The sequence below is a fragment of the Apium graveolens genome, chromosome 9 (genome assembly GCF_009905375.1).
Source record: "Apium graveolens cultivar Ventura chromosome 9, ASM990537v1, whole genome shotgun sequence".
NCBI lineage: Eukaryota > Viridiplantae > Streptophyta > Magnoliopsida > Apiales > Apiaceae > Apium > Apium graveolens.
In genome coordinates, this window is record NC_133655.1 from 110,851,766 (window position 1) to 110,872,767 (window position 21,002).

Below are 21,002 nucleotides of genomic sequence, written 5' to 3' on the forward strand. Positions count from 1 at the left end.
ACTATTAAGTGCTTATGTGCGCATCCGCTAATGCCAATGATGCTAAATACAGTTGGTAACTTAGTTCATCACCTTTGGGGTTTGATTTGATTCTGACTCGCGGTCAAAAGAGCCCTTAAGTTCAGTTTATTTATGTGTGGGCTGTTTTAGTATGAATGTCTAGATTGTAGTGCTCCGTCTTTTCACGTATTTTGTTTGACAAGATTTTGTTCAAATGTACTCATCAAAACACAATCACAACTAACAACTGGACACAATCAGTAAGAGCAAAAAGTAAACCAAACACAGAGAATTTAGATCAAAGCTTAATATACAAACACTGAAACATACACTTAATGTACAAACGCCTCACGAATCATCAACAGAAAGAAAAGAAGAGGGCTTATATAGCTATTCCTCATTGTCAAAGGCAAATTGTGTTGAAACAAAGCAACTTTGCAAGGTACACTTGTTACAATTGGAGTCTATATTTCACTTCCACTTTCTTTTGTTCTCTTTGATGTGCATAGTCAAGGGCTGATGGGACCTGCAAACAAGCAAGCAATTGATTAGATAAAAGATATTTATATTTTTACATTGGTCTGGGAAAGCCCGATTAGATTAAAAGGAGACTTATTTAAATCTTGTACCAGCTAATACCATCATTAATGGCCTTCCTTCACTCTACATCTTTGGATTGTGACTCTTCTGAGGATATTGCATCTTCCTCGGACTGAATCAGAGATTCATCTAAAACAGAGGTGGAAAACAGAATGAGCTTACTAAGGTCATATATGCATATAACAAAATCGCATCTGACATCTTAAAGTCGAACAGTGGTCTTAGACATAAAACATATCAATACATGACTTGTTAAACCATGCAATGCACTTGTAACCGGTGTTCTGTATAACTACTCTATTGAACTTGAGAGAAGCAACAAGTAGGAGAGGCAAAATCTGACAAAAAGAGTCCATAGTACATTCCCTAAATCAAACTGCAAATCCAGACAACGAAAAGACACATTCTCTGTGGTCTTGGGCCTTGCTATGTAATAACTACAAGTTTTGTTGGTTTAGCTAATACCGAGAAAACAAGACCTAAAGTAGCTATAAATGAAAACAAAAATGAAGTTGAAGATAAACGCAACAACATATAGTTAATTGAAGATAGAAAATGTTACCCTGAGCAGTTGCATCGAAAAGAGTAGAGGAAGGCCAGCCGCGAGAAGTGGTAAGAGACATAACCTCATCATCAGCGAGATTATTAGACAAAGTATTAACCAAGTCCGCAATCCCATAAGAATCTCTCCGAGGCGGAACCCAATAGGAATACCCGGGGCGAAACGGAAGCCAATCAGGAGCGGATCGCTTGACGATGATTCCATGAATAGCATCTTCAATACGCTGTACACTGAACGCTTCAAAATCCAATTGCTGTTGTTGCTGATCGCCTCCACCGATTATAAAAACAGAGTTGTTGTTGCCTGATTGGCTGGATTGGTGTCGAATTGAAGTGAGGAATCGAGAAGAGGAGGTGAGGTGGTGAGCTTTGAGTTTGCGAATTAGGGTTTGGGATAAAGAAGTGGCCATTTTGAATTTGATTAATTGATTAGAGAGGGGGGGGGGGGGAGTGAGTTGATAAATAAGGAAGGAAGGATGGTGGTGTAGTTTTGTTAGATTTGGGGGTGTTTCCGGGAGATTATAGGGGTCTGTGGCTCACCTTCTTTGCTTGCTGCTGCTTTCTTAATACCGTCTACGGTTCCGCCTTTGTTTTTTGTTTATTCATTTTTTACAATTGCCACTACCTATCGATTATTAAACCGATCATATTTTTAAAATTCTATTAATTCTTTTATATTTTTCATAATCGATATATTATAATTAAATTATTAATTTAATATATAATAATAATATTTACAACAACCATGGCTTGCCTCCCAAAATATACACCTCTTTACTCTTCTTTACTGTCAATGTGTCTCAGATTTTACTTACAACAATCATGGGTTCTGTAAGACCCGAAAAATTATGACTATTTTGTGTGGTATTAAATAAAGTATTATGTGTTTTATTACAATACAAATTCAAAATTATATTTGGTCATAAATGTGACAAGTTGTGTGTTTTATATGTTCAGTGTGACTTCGGGTATTTTTTGGCTATTTTATTTTGCGATAAACGTATTTATATATAATATTATGTTATCGAGATTAAATTTTAACACCCGATATTGTGAGTGGGGTGTTTGGCATTATTAGGCGTAATATGAAGTTTATTATATTGATTTTGGGAACATCTAGTTAATTTAGAAAATGTTTCAATTCGTGAAAAATGATCTTACTGAGCCCCTAACGGGACGTTAAAAAACCCACAAAAATCGTATTTTTATTTTTATAAAATAGTGGAACTGTCAAATATTCAATATTTTCGCATTTTTGGATTATTTATAATTTTTGGAAAATTTTGGCATAAATTTTATATTTATTAGATAAAAATTTATTCCTCGTTAATTATTAATTTTGAGCTAATTATTTTTATTAAATGATCTAATTAGGCCCTTTTAGTGTATTTTTTTATAATTATAAATAGATTTTGATAATTAATTATTTTTAGAAAAAAAAAATATTCAAAAAATTCTCTGAAATTAGTGTTAGGGTTTCAAGAACCATGATTTTGACGTGATCTGGAAAGCAAAGTATAACATTGTTAGGTCACACACACACTGTATTCACCCCCTCTACAGTGTGTGTGACCTAACAAGTGGTATCAGAGCCTATTTGTTAATGCACAAACAGTTTAAGATCCAAACACAATCATGTTTGACACAGAAACTCCAACTAAGCCTACCAAAACTGAAGAACCTCCAAAGACACAAATTCAAAGTCGTTATGAGACCATCAGAGTTCCCATACTGAGACCATCTGAATATGCCATATGGAAGGTGAGGATGACCATATTTTTGGAAGCTACAGATCCAGAATATCTTGATAGAATCAAGGAAGGACCTCACAAACCAACCAAGCTCGCGGTTGCAGTTGCAGGTGAAGCAGCAAAGACTGTACCAAAGGAGAAGAATGATTATACTGCTGAAGATATCACATCAATTGCTAAGGATGCTAAGGTACGACACTTACTTCATAGTGCCATTGATAATGTAATGTCAAACAGGGTAATTAACTGCAAGACTGCAAAGGAGATATGTGATGTTCTGGAAACAAGATGTCAGGGAACTGATACAATTAAAAAGAACAGGAAGACAATACTCACTCAAGAGTATGAACACTTTGACTCAAAGGCTAATGAGTCATTGACTGATTTATATGATAGATTTGTCAAACTCTTGAATGATTTGTCACTGGTTAATAATGAGTATGAACTTGAAGATTCAAATCTTAAATTCCTGTTAGCTCTTCCTGAAAGCGGGGATTTGAAGGCAACAACAATAAGAGACAACTACAATCTTGATGAAACAACTCTTGATGAAATTTATGGAATGTTCAAGACTCATGAACTTGAGATGGAACAAAGAAGCAAGAGGAAAGGAGGAAAGTCAAGGACAGTTGCTCTTAAGGCTGAAGAAGAATCCCCCAAGGAAGCTACCTCAAGGAAAGACAAGGGTAAAACTCTTTTCACAAAGTCTGATACTGAGTCGTCAAGTTCTGAAAGTGATGATGACTCAGATTCTGAAAGCTTGCCTGAGACTGATGCTGATGAGGAGATGATGAAGCTGTGTGCTCTTATGGTGAAAGGGATCACAAAGATTGCATACAGGAAGTTCAGGAAGGGAAAGAAGTTTTTCAGGAAAGGCACAAGTTCTGATAAGAAGAATTTCAGAAGATCTGAGGGCAGAGGAGGAAAGTCTGATAGAGGAGATTATACCAATGTCAAATGCTATAACTGTGGTGAGAAAGGCCACATATCTCCTGATTGCAAGAAAGTGAAGGGTGACAAAGGCAAGACTCTTGTCACAAAGAAGAAAAGCTGGACAGACACCTCAGACTCTGAAAGTGAGGAGAATTATGCTTTGATGGCAAATGCTGATAAAGCAAGTGTTGAAAGCAGTTCCGAAGCTGCTGAATCAAAGGTACCTCAGACTACTTATGCTTTTCATACTGATGATATTAATGAGTTGAGAAGATATCTTAAAACCATGTTTGTTAGTTATAGAGATCAAACTTTAACATGTGAAAGATTAATTTCTGAAAATCTTGCTTTTAAGAAAAGAAATGATTTCTTAGAAAAAGAGTTAGTTATGTTCCATCAAACTCAGAAAGATAGAGATGATGCTTTTTATGTTAGGGATGAAGTGCTAAAAATGAATGAATCTCTAAAAACTGAGTTAGAAAAGGAAAGAGAAGTTATCAGGACTTGGACTAACTCTGGCAGAACAACTCAAAATTTGCTAAGTAGTGAAAACTGGAAAGAGGGCTTAGGTTATGGAAAGGATAAGAGTGATAAAGGAACTGTAGAAATTAAGCCTGTTGTTGTTCAGCAAAAGCCAAAGTTAAAACCTGTTAAGTTTGTAACTGTAAAGTCTGATAATGAGAAATCAGAAGTTATAAAGGGATTAACTTCTGACAAACTAAAACAGGAAAAGACAACTGAAGTAAACATAGGTTTAATGACTAAGAAGCAGCTTAGCATAAGCTGAAAGATGTTAAGAACGCAAATAAGGTAAAATCACCTAGGAAAAATACGAATGGAAAGGAAGGTGTGAATAAAAGTAATGATTATAAACCTGTTCCTAAAGCTCCTAGGAAAATGTGTCATAACTGTGGAAGTTCTAACCATCTGGCCTCTTTTTGCAGGAAGAATAAGAACATAAACTCCTTACCTTCAAAGTCTGGAGTTAAGAGTCAGTATGTTAGATATAAGCCACAAAATCCTTGTTTTCATTGTGGTAGTTTATGGCATTCCATTTATACTTGTAAGGAATATCATAGTTTGTACTATGATTATTATCAAATAAAACCTTCTTTAAAGAAAGTTTCCATTGTTCCTTCTAGTATAAATTCTGATTTAAAGTCTGATAGTGTAAGTTCTGATAAGAAAAATGTTAACATAAACTCTGATGCTAAATCCGCTGCAAATGTTAACAAACTTGATAAGGCCAAAGGATCCAAGCAAGTCTGGGTCCTTAAAACTAATCATTAGTGGTCTTTGTGATTGCAGGGCAACAGGAAAAACATCCTAGTTCTGGATAGTGGATGTTCAGGATATATGACTGGAAATAAAGCCCTGCTATCAGACTTTGTGGAGAAAGCTGGCCCAAGTATTTTTTATGGAGATGGCAACATTGGAAAAACATTGGGATATGGCAATATCAATCTTGGGAATGTCATCATTAAAGAAGTAGCTCTGGTCTCAGGACTTAAACACAATCTGCTGAGTATAAGTCAAATTTGTGACAGAGGTTATCATGTTGATTTCTTTGAAGAACACTGTGAAGTTGTGAGTAAATCTAAAGGCAAAGTTGTTCTGAAAGGATACAGGCGTGGTAACATTTATGAAGCTAAGCTTTCAACAAGTACTGATGGTTCTGCAATCTGTCTGATGAGTAGAGCATCAATTGAAGAAAGCTGGAATTGGCACAAGAAACTCTCACATTTAAATTTCAACAATAGAAAATGAGTTGGTCAAGAAAGATCTTGTGAGAGGACTGCCAAAGTCAGTATTTGCTCCTGTTGGCCTTTGTGATTCTTGTCAGAAGGCCAAACAAAGAAAATCTTCATTCAAGAGCAAGACTGAATCATCAATTCTTGAGCCTTATCACCTACTACATGTTGATCTATTTGGTCCAGTAAATGTCATGTCTATTGCAAAGAAGAAATATGCTATGGTCATAGTGGATGAGTTAACCAGATACACATGGGTGTATTTCTTGCACACAAAAATTGAAACTGCATCTATCTTGATTGATCATGTCAAACAACTGGATAAATTGGTCAAAGATTCTGTGAAAACAATAAGGAGTGATAATGGCACTGAGTTCAAGAATTTGATAATGGAAGAGTTCTGCAAAAACCATGAAATTAAGCAGGAATTCTATGCTCCTGAAACTCCACAGCAAAATGGAGTTGTTGAAAGGAAGAATAGAACTTTCATTGAAGCTGCACGTACAATGCTTGAAGAAGCAAAGCTTCCAACCTATTTCTGGGCTGAAGCTGTGCAGACTGCTTGTTTTACTCAAAATGCAACACTCATTAACAAGCAAGGAAAGACACCATATGAGATGGTGAAGAAAAAGAAGCCAAATCTGAAGTATTTTCATGTATTTGGATGTAAGTGTTTTGTTCTCAAGACTCATCCTGAACAGCTATCCAAATTTGATCTAAAAGCTGATGAAGGAATCTTTGTTGGATATCCACTTTCCACAAAAGCCTTCAGAGTCTATAATTTGAGAACAAGAGTGGTCATGGAATCTATCAATGTCTCTTTTGATGACAAGAAGATTACTGGACTTGAAGATTTTATTGATCATGATCAGCTGAGATTTGAAAATGAAAACTCAAATTCTGATACTGAAAATCCTGACAATCTAAGTCCTGATACTGCAAACTCTGATGGATTAAACTCTAATGTTATTGAAACTGTGGTGACTACGCCAAAGGAAGATGCACCTATGCAGGGGGAGCATACTCAAGATCTTACCACATCTCAAGAAGCATCAGAACATACATCTGGCTCTTCAAGTTCTGATTCGTCAAGTTCTGATAAGCCAAGTTCTGATAGTTCTGAAAATCTAAATTCTGAAGAATCCAACTCAGAGAGCATAGTTTCAGGGGGAGCATCAGAAAATGAAAACGAAGACATCATGGATCATGGGGGAGCATCCAGTTCTAGAGAAAACCTTCCATCTGCAAGGGAGTGGACTAAATCACATACACCTGATTTGATAATTGGAAATCCTGATGCAGGTGTCAAAACTAGAACAGGTACTTCAAATGAATGTCTTTACAATTCTTTTCTTTCTCAGACTGAGCCAAAGAAAGTGGAAGAAGCTCTTCAAGATGCTGATTGGGTGCAAGCAATGCAGGAAGAGTTAAATGAATTTGAAAGAAACAAAGTCTGGACCCTAGTACCAAGACCAAATAATAGATCTGTTGTTGGTACAAAGTGGGTATTCAGAAACAAAACTGACAGTGATGGCATAATTACAAGGAATAAGGCAAGGCTGGTTGCAAAAGGATATTCTCAACAGGAGGGAATTGATTATGATGAAACATTTGCACCAGTTGCTAGGTTAGAAGCCATAAGGATATTTTTGGCTTATGCTGCTCACAAAAAGTTTACTGTCTTTCAAATGGATGTGAAAAGTGCTTTTCTCAATGGAGAATTGGAGGAAGAAGTATATGTTGAACAACCTCCAGGCTTTGTAGATTCCAAATATCCAGATTATGTCTATAGGCTTGATAAAGCACTTTATGGACTTAAGCAAGCTCCTAGAGCATGGTATGAGACTTTAGCTCAGTTTCTCCTGGAAAGTGGATTTAACAGAGGAACAATAGAAAAAACACTGTTCTACCTCAACCATGGAAAGGACTTACTTCTGGTCCAGATTTATGTTGATGATATCATTTTTGGGTCTACAAATGACAGACTTTGTAAAAAGTTTGCCAAACTGATGCAGTCAAGGTATCAGATGAGTATGATGGGGGAACTTAGCTATTTTCTGGGCCTTCAAGTCAAGCAGAATGAAGAAGGCACTTTTATTTGTCAAACTAAGTACACCAGAAACTTGCTGAAGAAATTTAGAATGTAAGATTGTTCAAGTGCACCCACTCCCATGGCCACTGCAACAAAACTGGACAAGGATACTGGTAAATCAGTAGATATTACTGATTACAGATGTATGATTGGCTCTCTACTCTAGCTAACTGCTAGTAGACCTGATATCATGTATGCTACATGTCTTTGTGCAAGATTTCAAGCAGATCCAAGAGAACCTCACTTAACAGCTGTGAAAAGAATTTTCAAGTATCTTAAGGGAACAGCTGATCTGGGATTATGGTATCCCAGAGAATCACATTTTAAACTAATAGGTTACTCAGATGCAGATTTTGCAGGTTGCAAAATTGACAGGAAAAGCACAAGTGGAAGCTGCCAATTTCTTGGAGGCAGATTGGTTTCTTGGTTTAGCAAGAAACAAAAGTCAATTTCCACATCAACTGCAGAAGCAGAGTACATTACTGCAGGAAGCTGTTGTGCACAAATTCTTTGGATGAAGAATCAGTTACTGGATTATGGGTTAACATATTTCAAAATCCCTATTTACTGTGATAATCAAAGTGCTATTCCTATGACAGGTAATCCAGTTCAACACTCTATGACAAAGCACATCAGCATCAAGTACCACTTCATAAGGGAACATGTGGATGAAGGTACAGTGAAATTGCACTTTGTTCCAACAGATTAACAACTAGCAGATATCTTCACAAAACCACTGTGTGAAGCTACTTTTACAAGATTGGTAAATGAACTTGGAATGGTTTCAGGTTCTTTTTCTAAATCTGGTTAGTTTTGTTCTGATGCATCAGACTTTATGATCAGTATTTACAGAATTTACTCTCTTTGTGTATTCTGTGCTTAATTGAAAATTTGCTTAAGTACTGACTGTTGTCTGATATAAGTTTCTAAACTCTGATAGTGATATGTCTGTTAATGTAACTACTCAATCCTATGAGGATACCTGTGCTAGATGCTGACCTAGTAGTCTTCAATAAACTAGGGATCCCATGTTAGAAGTAATTATTTCTGTGGAAATCTATTGACACAAGCAAATTCTGATATTGAGCTTAGTTGAGTTTACTTTGTCTATCTTATTACTAAGTCACAAACTAGAATAATGCTTTTCATCTGTTAAGTTCTGACGCTAGTAAATCTGTTGAATGTACTAAGTGCTGATAAACCTCTCTTATCAAAAGAAAAAGAAAAGATTCAAGGATTAAAATTCAGGTACTCTTTTGAGATCTAGAGTATAAATGTGGAAGGAACGACCCAAGTGCATTGCTGGTATTAAGTAAATATGCATCAGAAAAGCAAAATATTTTCTTGGTGACTTTTCACACTCTATGATTACTGGAGAAATACTCTGATAATAGCATAAATTCTGATAAGCAGTCGTGACTCACTTACACTGAGAAGCCACTGAAAAATGGAATTTAAAAAGATGCACAAAATTAGCACAAAATAGTTGAGGTGGACTCAAGCATGAACTCATTCAATAGTAGGTTTCAGAATAATGACAGGTTTTTAGTAAAGTTTTAGTTATGCCTTATTTCTAAGATGTACTGAAGTGAATCAGAATTTACTCTTTGTCTGATATTTAGCTTAATGCACACACTAAACACTCCATATGAATGATGAAAATTACTGTGGTGATCTATGTTATTTTAGATGAACAGTTTCTGTGTCACATTACACAAATTCTGAGGACAAGTTCTGATTGCATGTTCTGATGATTAAGTTCTGAAGAATCTAAATCAGAAATTGTGCGAGGACTTACAAAGATAGGCATTCATTTTTCGAGTTAAGAAATTATGTTCTGATAACTGTTCAAGTTCTGATATAAGTCTAAGTTCTGATATTCAATTCTGATTCTTTACTTGACTTATTTGTGGATAAAATCTAAAAACAGTTTCATTTTAAATCAGTCTATGTTTGGGTAGAATATTAACAGTCAATATCATTAGGGATAGTGGTTCACATACACGTACAGTAATTTTTACTTGTTACTTATGCGCATTAACCCTGACTTAAACTTCCAATGACTGTTTTCCTTCTTCCAAGTCTGGGGAGACGAGGTAGAATTAATTCTACCTGTCAGTATTAAATTTCTTTGCGTCTCCTGGCATTTTTTTGCCTATAAAAACAACCACTTCACATCAGCCTTCACATAAACTCTTTTATCACAAACTCACTCTCGTTTTACACTTACCACCACAAATGGCTGCATTTGGCTAGTTTTACAACTATGGTGATGAGACTGTACATGTCTTTTTAAATGGGATTCCAACTCCATACCCTATCGCCAACATCCCTCACAATCTCTGGATTCAATTTCCAGAGGCTATTAAACGTGATCTGCTGGCGGTTCGAAGAGAACTTCATCTTCGTCGTCTTCGAAAGCAGGAGCAAATAATACGACTCGCTATTCTCTTTGTCGACAGTAGGAAGAAGAAATAATTTATTTTCTTCTTCCTGTTTTTCTTCATCATCAGCTTTGTCAGGCTTCTTAGCTCAGGAAATTAGCTGTTGATGTTAGGTTTAGCAGCTTAGGACAATCTTGTAAAAGTTCTGATGTAATTTAAATTTCATGAATGTATTCTCTTAATATATTAATAAAATTTCTCTTTTTGCAAGTTCTTGTCTCTGAGAGGTTCTGAAATGCATTGATAAATCCTGATAAATATTCATATTCTAATGACCATTTAAATTTAAATTTAAATTAAGTTCTGATTTTACGTTATCAGTACTTGTTCCCTTGATTTATTTTGGTCATTCTCACTCGATTTTTTTTTCAAAATATTTGTGTTGCAGTGAAAAATAATTAAATAAGTGGAAACAGTTTCAATTTTGAATTAAAACTGCTTTACCTTGATTAATGGAATTACTGGGTAAGTGGAACGGTTTTTCCTTGAAAAACTGCAAGTGGGTAAGTAATGATTACTGTTTTCCCGTGCCCATTAACTATTCATTATTACTGCATGTCTGACAGGTGTCCAACGATTACATTTTTTTAAAAAGTATAAGTAAGACAGAGAGAGGATATTCTAATCTTTTATTCACTTTTATACTTTATCTCTCTATTTGGTTTCATTTAGATATTTTATCAAACACCTAACAGGCACTCTTAAATCTCGATTATTTTCATGGCACCTAAGGATTTAATCATTGATGGAGCTAAATTTGTTACAAATAACTATGCTGCAATTCTTGATCATGCTGAAGCTCCGTCTGAGTTGCATTTTGTGCAAGATCTTCTTGCACACAGCGAAATCGGGTATGCATTGACCCAACCTTCAACCTTTTCGAGCCAACAAGTTCTGACATTTTGGAGGACTGGACACTTTGATAATGGTGGTCAAAATGGTACTCCTAGTATTGTTTTCGAAGTGGGTGATTCTACATATGGGGTAACTCCTGGTACAATTCGCAAGGCTCTACATCTACCAGAAGGATGTACTTTTTCAACCCCGGAGGAATCAGTTCTTAAAGAGTTCATGGCTAGTTTGGGGTATGAGCAGAGTTTGGCAAAGCTTGGGCAGTTGAAACAGGCTCATATCAGAAAGGAATGGAGCTTCTTCTTTGACTGCATAACTAAAGCTTTTGGGAATAAATGGTCAAACTTTGATGCTATTCCTATAATGAGTCAGCACATCGGGTATGCTATCATTAACCAAACTCATTTTGATTTTACAACTGCTGTGATAGGTTTTATTGGGGATAGGATGACAGAAGATAGGAATGTTGTCTACTTTGCTAGATTTTGTCAGCTTATTTTTAATCATTGTTGTGCTGATAACCCCCAACCTACCACAGACTTAACTCCATCTTTCAAAATTGCAAAACGTGTCTTTAATGATTTGGTAAATGCTGATGTTAAGAAGAAGGTGGTTAGATCCTTACAGATTCCTCAATCTGTACAACAGATCTTAGTAAATGCTGATCCTGATACCTACAGATCTGTTTATCCTGATGTCCAACCAACCACCACATCTCAAACACCACAACAATCATCAGCACATACCACTCATACTACTCAACCTACCCTCAGACAATATCTCAAATCATATCTCTCCACTTCACAGACAGTTCAACCTTCATCCTCAGCACCTCCTGTGAAGCCTTCATCTTCCAAGGCTAAGAGGACAAAGACAGTTCCCCAAAACCTCAGAAGAGAAGGAGGATTGTTTTGAGAGATGAATCTGACAGTGAGGAACAGGTTTCTACATCAGAACCTGTTGTCAAAGAAGCTGAGAAAGTTCCTTCTCAGAAGGATTCTGCAATTGGGGGATCTAGGCTTCTCAAAAGGCTTAGAAGAATGACTGTTGATGAAACTCCCAAGGAATCCATATCTTCAAAGAAATACAAGAAACAGAGGGCAAAAAGGCCAGTTTCAGATGATGAGGAAGCAGCAGCTAAGGAAGGAGATCAGGAATCTCTGATCTCACAAGAACCAGCATCTGCTAAAGCCACTGCTTCTCCATTAACTCCAACTAAGGAAGCTGCTACTGAAAAGGCCAACACACCATCTGTGTCTCCTAAGACTGTATCTCCTGTTAATTCAGGCACAAGTACTGATATTGATATCCAGAACTTGGTTGTGCCTGAAGTACTTTACTTAGAAGCTCCAACAGCAACTAATCCATCAACAACACCTGTTACTGATGCTGCTCAAACTCCAGAATTATCTACAACACCTTCTCTGCATCTAGATGCTGATGATCAGAATATAGGTGAGCATCAGGATATGGCTGTTGATCAGAACTTGGAACCAGATCAGCAATTAGAGGATGATCATGAAGCCTCCATTGCTACTCATACTGTTGTTTTATCAGAAGATAGTGATTCGTCAAGTTCTGATGCTGCAAATACTGGAGATACTGGTGATGCTGCTCTAACTGCAGATGCTGATGAAGCAGGTCCTTCAGGACTTGCTCCTCAACAAACTGTTCTTAAATCTGAACTTGTGAAGAAGTTTGTTACAAGAGAAGCACCAGTGCCTTGGAGTGAAACTCCTGCAGGACAGGAATGGACTAAGGAATGGAACTCAGTTTCCTGTGTTCCAAATACAAAGCATCTTGCTGAGCACTTGACTAAAGCTGATGAGATGTTAATTACTGATGATTTCAAAACACATCTTAGAGTCACTGCATTGAGTACTAAACATCTACAAGGTATTCATTCCACTACTCATGCAGAGTTATATAAGATTCAGGAAGAATTCATTAAGCAAGAACAAGTTCAGAAGATTGACAAGAAAAAGTTCTTCCAACCTACCTTTGACAGAGTTGCTTATATTGAGAAGACTCAAGAGACACAACAAGCTCAAATTGATGATATTCTTAAAAATCAAGCTTCTCAGCAATCTCAACTTAATGAAATCCAAGCCTCAGTGGAATTGCTTGTCTCTCTTCTCTTACCTGCTGATGCCAAAAAGGGGGAGAAAGTAACTAAGTCCAAATGCAAAACTGATAAGACACTGAAGGGGAAGGATGATGAAAAGGATGACCAAGGAAACTCTGGAATGGGTAGAGGTCATAGTCAAGGTAGAGGTTTCTCATCAAGAAAAGCTGAAATCACAAGTCACAGGACAAGTTCTGATCCTGGAAAAAGAATTAGTTCTGCTACTGGTAAAAGGATAAGTTCTGATGAACTTTTAGATCTTGATGAAGAAATACCAAGACAGTTATTTCTTCAGGAAAATCCAGGAATGGACTTGGAGAGTTTAATGGAAGAAGAAGCCAGACTTAAATCAGAGAAAGTCACATCTAAATCTGAAGCTTCTGGTAAAAAGACACTTCCAAAACTCAAAGGCATTGTGATAAAAGAAAGGACAAATACTGAAGCAACATTGGCTAAATCACAACCGCAGATAGATCCAAGATCCAAGGGTAAAGAAAAAGTTGGTGAACCTATCAAGGTTTATGTGCCTCCTGAGAATGAAGAAATCACTGATGAAAAAGATGATCTTGCTCTGACTTCAAGAAAAGTTTTTAAGACAACCTCTGACATGGCTCAAGTTGTTCAGAGTCACGAGACAGTAAGTTCTGATATATCGAAGAAACAAGTAATCTCTGACATAGCTCAAGTTAACTTGATATCAGAAGATAAATCAAAGACACTCCTACCAGGATTCACTAAAGCAAAACAGACTCAACCTTTGAAGACTGCTGCAAGTGGTTTTGAAGCAAGAGTAGTTACTGGAAAGGAAGCAAGAGATAAAACTGGATTGGGAAGTGCTGATGAAAGAAGAATACAAAACACTACCAATGATCCAACTTCCTTAAGTGAACCAGGTATTGGAGCAACTCCTGAGAGATTGAATCAACTGGAATCTGTACAAATGGTTTACCATACCTACTTGAAAGAACACATCTTGTTGTACTTCATGACATATGGTAGGGTTTATCATATAAGGCAAAATGCCATTCCATTGAAGTATTTTGAAGAACCGGAGCATGTACTATTCTTACTTCAAGTGAATGACAAATTAACAGAAAGTGCCGCAAACTATTTGAAGGATCAGATTCAGAGACAGAAAAGACTTTATTCTGTTAAGTCTGACAGCACATATCTTCCAAAGTACAGAGATCACAAGGGTGATATAGTTGAAATGAAGCCCAACACTGCTAAGATTATAACTACCTTTCTGGGTTACAGGGCTGTGGAATTCAATCTTGAGTTTGATAAAGCATATTTGATCAGACTGGATCAGGATATAAGAAAAGCTAAGATTAATGATCTCAGGGCTGCAATCTTTCAAATTGGTGAAGATACTGCAGAGCTTAAAGATGCTAAAAGGAGGATGATTGATGAACTTAGATATGCTGAGAAATGTTTGTTGAAGAACTATCTCAGAACAACTCCTGACATCAGAGAGATCAGAAGATGAAGCCAAGTCAAGATCTACAACTGATTAAATTATGATATTTGTACAGACTGAAGCTGTTATCAGAAGTTAAAGATTGGTAAAGCTTTAAGGACTGTAAGTTGTAGTTATCTAGTCTAATTCTCATGTATTTGTACTTAATGTTTTTGACATCATCAAATATCTGTTAAACTTGTATATTATGCTAATTTACAAGTTGGGGGAGATTGTTAGATATATTTGATAATGTCATGGCTAATATGATTTATGTTTAGTTTTCAGATCTTACTTAAACAGGATAAATCAGTACTTACTGGAAGTCAGGACTTAAGGATATCAGTACTTATATTATCAGGAGATAATCATCAGAAGATGGATATCAGAACTTAAGTACTGAAGGACGTTCAGATAAGGACAGCAGCTGATTAAAGGAAAGAAGATCGAGATAAATATAAGAAGAGATATGCATGAAGAAGGAATTCTATGACGTTCAGATAAGGACAACAGCTGATTAAAGGAAAGAAGATCGAGATAAACATAAGAAGAGATATGCATGAAGAAGGAATTCTATGAAGAATAGAATACTTGGAAGAAAAGATATCTGATTGATATATTTTAGGAAGCAGAATTATATTCTATATCAATTAGCGATTATCTTGTAACTGTGTAGTATATAAACACAGACATAGGGTTTACACTATAAGTGTTATCATATTCGAGAAGATTATTCATCGTAACCCTAGCAGCTCTCGTGATATTTGTTCATCACTGAGAGGTAACAGTTCCATACTGTAATAGAGTTTATTGTTTCAATAAAGTTTGTTTTCTGTTACTTGAGTTATTAAAGTTCGATTTGATTGTACTTTACACTGTATTCACCCCCTCTACAGTGTGTGTGTGACCTAACAAACATATTTGTTGTCATTGTGAAGCTCTCGAAGAGGACAATCCAATTTTACCATAAAAAATTTCTCAGATTGATTTTATTTCGAATTTTAGGGTTTATGTTCAATTTAGGGCTTTTATTTATAGGGATTTTTGGATGATTCTGATGATATGAGTAGCTTTGCCATGTTTAGGAGAATTGATCCCTATATGCTTTGTTGTTGTTTGATTCCCGGATGGTTATAGTCGACTAACAATTTTTATTGAAAATTTTAATTCAATTTTCTGGGTTATACGATTATCGTTTGATGATTATGAATACATATATAGGTTCATGTGATTACAAGTTTCATTTTTGTATATGATTATAGGGTCGGTGGTTCAACCTCTTTGCTTGCTGCTGCTTTCTAAATACCGTCTACGGTTACGCCTTTGTTTTTTATTTATGCATTTTGACAATTGCCACTACCTATCGATTATTAAACCCACCCGATTTTTTAAATTCGATTAATTTTTTTATATTTTTCATGATCGATATATTATAAATAAATTATTACTTCAATATATCTTAATAATAATAATAATATTTACAACAACCATGGGTTATCTCCCAAGAAGCGCTCATTATGCCTCATAATTTACGCATTAGAGATAATCACATCGTTAAGAGTCTCGCTTTTATTAATATGATTCGAAGGGTCCTCCAACTATGGTTTGAGACGGTGCCCATTCACCTTAAATATATTTCCATCATCTTTTTTAATCACCACAGCCCCATATGAAAATACCTCCACAGTTTTAAACGGACCAATCCACCTTAATCTCAACTTTCCAGGAAAAAGACGCAACCTAAAGTGATACAAGAGACCTTTCTGACCAATCTCAAAGTTCTTCCGTTGAATCATCTTATCGTAAAACACCTTCGTTTTCTCTTTGTAAATCCGAGCCCTTTCAAAAACTGCATTGCGTAGCTCCTTTAATTTCGATAATTGTAGCTTGCGATGCAAAGCAGCCTCATCCAAGCTCATGTTGAATTTATTTGTAGCCCAATACATCTTATGCTCGAGTTCCACTGACAAATGACAAGGCTTTTCATAGACAATATGATATGGTCACATACCAATGAGTGTCTTGTATGCTGTCCTACAAGCCCACAATGCATCATCTAATTGTTGACTCCAATCTTTCTGAGTTGATCCCACGGTTTTTCCAAGATTTTTTTATCTCCCTATTAGACACCTCTGTTTGTCCGCTGGTTTGTGGATGATAAGGTGTAGAAACCTTATGTGTGATGTTATACTTGCGAAACAACGCCTCAGTGGTCCGGTTGCAAAAATGTGATCCTCCATCACTAATAACAACTCTTGGCATCCCAAACCTAACAAAAATATGTGTTCTTAAGAATTCTGAAATAACTATAGAGTCATTAGTGCAGGTGGCTTTAGCTTCCACCCACTTTGACACATAATCAACAACCAAAAGAATGTATAGAAACCCATTTGAATTCAAGAACGACCCCATAAAATCATTACCCCAAACATTAAATAACTCAACATTTAAAATAGGATTCATGAGCATTTGATTTTTAGCATTTATGTTCTCTAATCGCCGGCATCTATCATAAGTGCTACAAAATTCCTTCACATCTTTAAAGATCGCCGGCCAATAAAAACAACACTTTAAAACCTTATGTGCAATTCTTTTCGCCCTTAAGTGTCTCACACATGCATAATTATGACAAAATCTTAACACAGATTCAAATTCATTATCAGGAAAACATCTTCTAATTATTAAATCGGGATAATGCTTCCACATATATGGATCATTCCACACATAAATTTTGAATCTTGTTTAATTTTATATTTTTGTGCATGGGTCAAAGTATTACGCAACATTCTACCGTGCAAATAGTTCACAATGTCTGCATACCATGTGTTATTCCCAACAATCTAACAAAGAATTACAGAAGGGGGGTTGAATGTAATTCTAGCTACTTTTTGAATTTTAAGAACTGTTCTACTTTGAATATATAACTGTGTGTGATTTAGCTAAAGTGCGGAATGAAAGTATTGAAAAAATCAAACACAAAGTAATCAAATACGAGTATTTAAAAAGTTTCTGGAGGATTGAAATTTTCCACCAGAGATATATATAAATTTGAGAACTCTGTGATGCAAGATTTGCACAGCTGCTTACGAGTTGAACTTACAAAGATCAGAGAAATTCTTTACAGATATAACTTTATCTATTTCTCTGGTAATTGTTTACTTACTTCGATACTGTTCTACTTGCTACCCTTGGTTTATATATCACCAAGTTACATGATAAAAAGACAAACAAATAAGATAAAATGTATCTTAGTCTAATTACATGTTTCTTCATTTCTCTATCCAGCATCTTTGAATATCTTCAATTTAGCATGGAAATGGAAATACTTCTTTGTTCTCTAAAACCTGTAAATAGGCTGCCACATTCCATTTGCATACAATCAACGCATGTGACTGTCAAGTCACTATCAACTGCTTTTGAATTTGATCATCCGTTGAAACTCTGTGGGATCATCCGTTGAGACTTTGGTTGATCATTTATTGAGAGTCCGGTTGATCATTCATTGAGGCTTTAGTTGATCATCCGTTGAAACCTTGTGGAACATCTGTTGAGAGTATCTTCATAGCAGTTAACTATATTTCACTTATACAAGATTACAAGGCATCTAATATTTACAGTTAGCCAACCTATTTTGCATATCAATCTAGTAGTCAACATGACTTAGAACATTCTACAACATCTAGTTCTCTAAGGCATTACAATATGCAAAAATGTACTACTAAACTTATTAAAACATAAGCTACCCTTTCAACGGATGTTAAAATGATCATCCGTTGAAAGCTACAAAATCACTAAATTAAATCTACTAAGGTGTTTTGTTTAACTTATCATCAAGTACACAACATATTCCTAACAATCTCCCCCAACTTTTACATATTGATTTCTAGTAGATAAAACTAACAAGTGCTGCAATATATTGAAAATTATATAGAGGAAGGTTTACAGAGAATCTCACAAGCCATTTTCAAGGTGCTCCTCTAGACTGAGCAAATTTAACTTATTTCCTTGACTGTCAAAACTTCTTTCCCAATTTCTCATTGGTTTCTTCCGTTACCCAAGTACAACTCCAACAACATAATCTGAAGCATCACACAATATCTCGAATGGCAAATTCCAATTAGGTGCTTGTATGATGGGGGATAATGTAAGCTTCAATTTCAGCTCCTCGAATGCCAACTTGCAATTATCATTAAACTCAAATAGTACATCTTCCTGAAAAAGAATAATTTGAGGCCTAGCAATTTTAGAGAAATCTTGAATAAATCTTCTATAAAAACCAGCATGTCCAAGAAAGGACCTAATTTTCTTTACGCTTGGCGGAACATGTAAATACTTAATCAAGTCAATTTTTGCTTTATCAACCTCAATGCCTCTTGAAAAAAAATCACATGTCCAAGACCATGGGTCACCATGAAGTGGCATTTTTCCCAATTCAGCACTAGATTTGTTTCCTCGAACCTTTGTAAAATCAAACCCAAGTTCCACAAACAGTCATCGAAATTATCACCAAAGAAACTGAAATCATTCATGAATACTTCAATAATTTTTCCCACCATAATCAGAGAATATACTCATCATCCATCTTTGAAAAGTTTCAGGTGCATTGCACTGACCGAAAGATAAGCGTCTAAAGGTAAAAGTACCAAAAGGGCATGTAAATGTTGTCTTCTCTTGATCTTCGGGATCTATAGTGATTTGATTATATTCGGAGTATCCGTCGAAGAAGCAGTAATAAGCACGGTCGGCCAACCTTTCCAACATTTGATCGATGAATGAAAAAGGAAAATGACCCTTCCTTGTAGCATTGTTGAGAGGCCTGTAACCAACACAAACTCTATAACCAGTGACGGTTCGTTGAGGCACCAACTCATTCTCCTCATTTGCTACAACTGTAACTCCAGATTTTTTAGGAACAACATGCACTGAAGAAACCCATTCTGAGTCGGAGATAGGATATATGATTCCATTATCCAATCAGTATTTGATATCAGAGTTTGACAGATATGACGTCATCATTATTTACCATCAGTATTTGCTGATCAGCTTTTGTCATCAGTATTTTCTGATCAGCTTTTGTCATCAGTATTTGTCAAGTTGGAATTCAGGAGATATCAAAGGAGGAAAGATTTGATGAGATATGCCGGTGGAGGACTTTACTTATCATAGCAATCAATAGATGAATATCTATTAGGATTCCTTATTCTATTGTAATACATATTCTAGATTGATTGTGTAGTTGTGCAGTATATAAACACAAGTTAGGATTAAACTTTATGTGTCGTGCATTGATATATCATTATCTAACCTAGTAGCTGTCAAGGATATATATGAAGGGTTTTTAGTACATAAACGCAGCGAAAACGTAAATTTAATCTTAAAAAACCGAAACCCTCCACAGGATCCATGCGAAAAATAATATTTAATTCGTAGTTCAGTATGTTTATCTTAAGAAGCTTTACGTTAATGGAAAGATAGAGGTCTTTAATAGCGATCCAAGAACGATGAACGGAGATCCTTAGCAGCTGCTCCTCAAGTGTGAAGCACTCCACCGGTATCCACCAAGAAAATGATGTAATGAAGGAGGAGGAGATGGAGAGAATTAGGGTTTTGTAAATTTTTTTGGTTTAGGCAAAAATAGGGTCTATAATAATATATTTATAGGCAAAATTTTCAGCTAAAAATTTTCCCATAAAATATTATTATTATTAACCCTTTATTATTCTCATTAATAATTAAAACACCTTTTAATTATTAATCCTTTTTCTAAACACTTTAGAAATAATTCTCTCTCTTGATTTAATTTCCAAAAATTAAATTCTTAATTAATAATATTAAGAACCTTTTCTTAATTAATTTATAATCAATTAAATCTCATTTAATCAATTATTAAGTTTGCCAATTAATTATTTATTTCATAAATAAATAATTATCAGCCATTATTAATTAATTCCTCCACCATTAAATCATTCTCTTTTATGGTGTGCCCCTGTAGGTTCAATATTAAGCCGGTAGTAGAAATAAATAATAATAAAACTATTTTATCATTATTTATATAAATTCTCTAATTCATTAAATATGATTAATTAATTAATCATATTTATTCTACATCGTGAGGGATACTTCTCAGCATATCGCGACTATCCGGATAATAGGAATTCACTGCTTAGAATACCAAGAACCTATTCAGTGAGTAGTTACCGTACAATTAAGTCCTTCTACCCTGCAATGTCTTGATTAAATACAAGGCATGGAACTTGTGTCAAGCCTATCTTATTTAATCACTTGCTTTCCCATTCACTATGCTTAGTTCTATTTAATGTAAATTAGAAACTCCTTTCTAATTTCATTCACTCTGGCCAGAGATTCCTGAACTAACATAAGTGGATCAGCATTGAACATTCTCTTCCTACACTGGAAGGGGTAGATCCTTTATT

At 35.5% G+C, this 21,002-nt stretch overlaps 2 protein-coding genes across 2 annotated transcripts; both read right to left on the reverse strand.

The window, feature by feature from the left end:
* Positions 1-292: 292 nt before the first annotated feature.
* LOC141687395 (uncharacterized) lies at positions 293-1,740 on the reverse strand. The gene is made up of 3 exons (XM_074492647.1): positions 1,163-1,740; positions 630-729; positions 293-526 (listed from the first exon to the last, which is right to left on the reverse strand). The coding sequence occupies exons 1-2, from the start codon at positions 1,569-1,571 to the stop codon at positions 659-661; spliced, it is 480 nt and encodes a 159-aa protein (XP_074348748.1). The 5' UTR covers positions 1,572-1,740; the 3' UTR covers positions 293-526; positions 630-658.
* A 14,426-nt stretch (positions 1,741-16,166) lies between these two features.
* Positions 16,167-18,990, reverse strand: LOC141685484 (uncharacterized). Its single transcript, XM_074490580.1, has 3 exons — positions 18,623-18,990; positions 16,699-16,837; positions 16,167-16,547 (listed from the first exon to the last, which is right to left on the reverse strand). Exons 1-3 carry the CDS (start codon positions 18,988-18,990, stop codon positions 16,167-16,169), a joined length of 888 nt encoding a protein of 295 aa, XP_074346681.1.
* Positions 18,991-21,002: the final 2,012 nt, after the last annotated feature.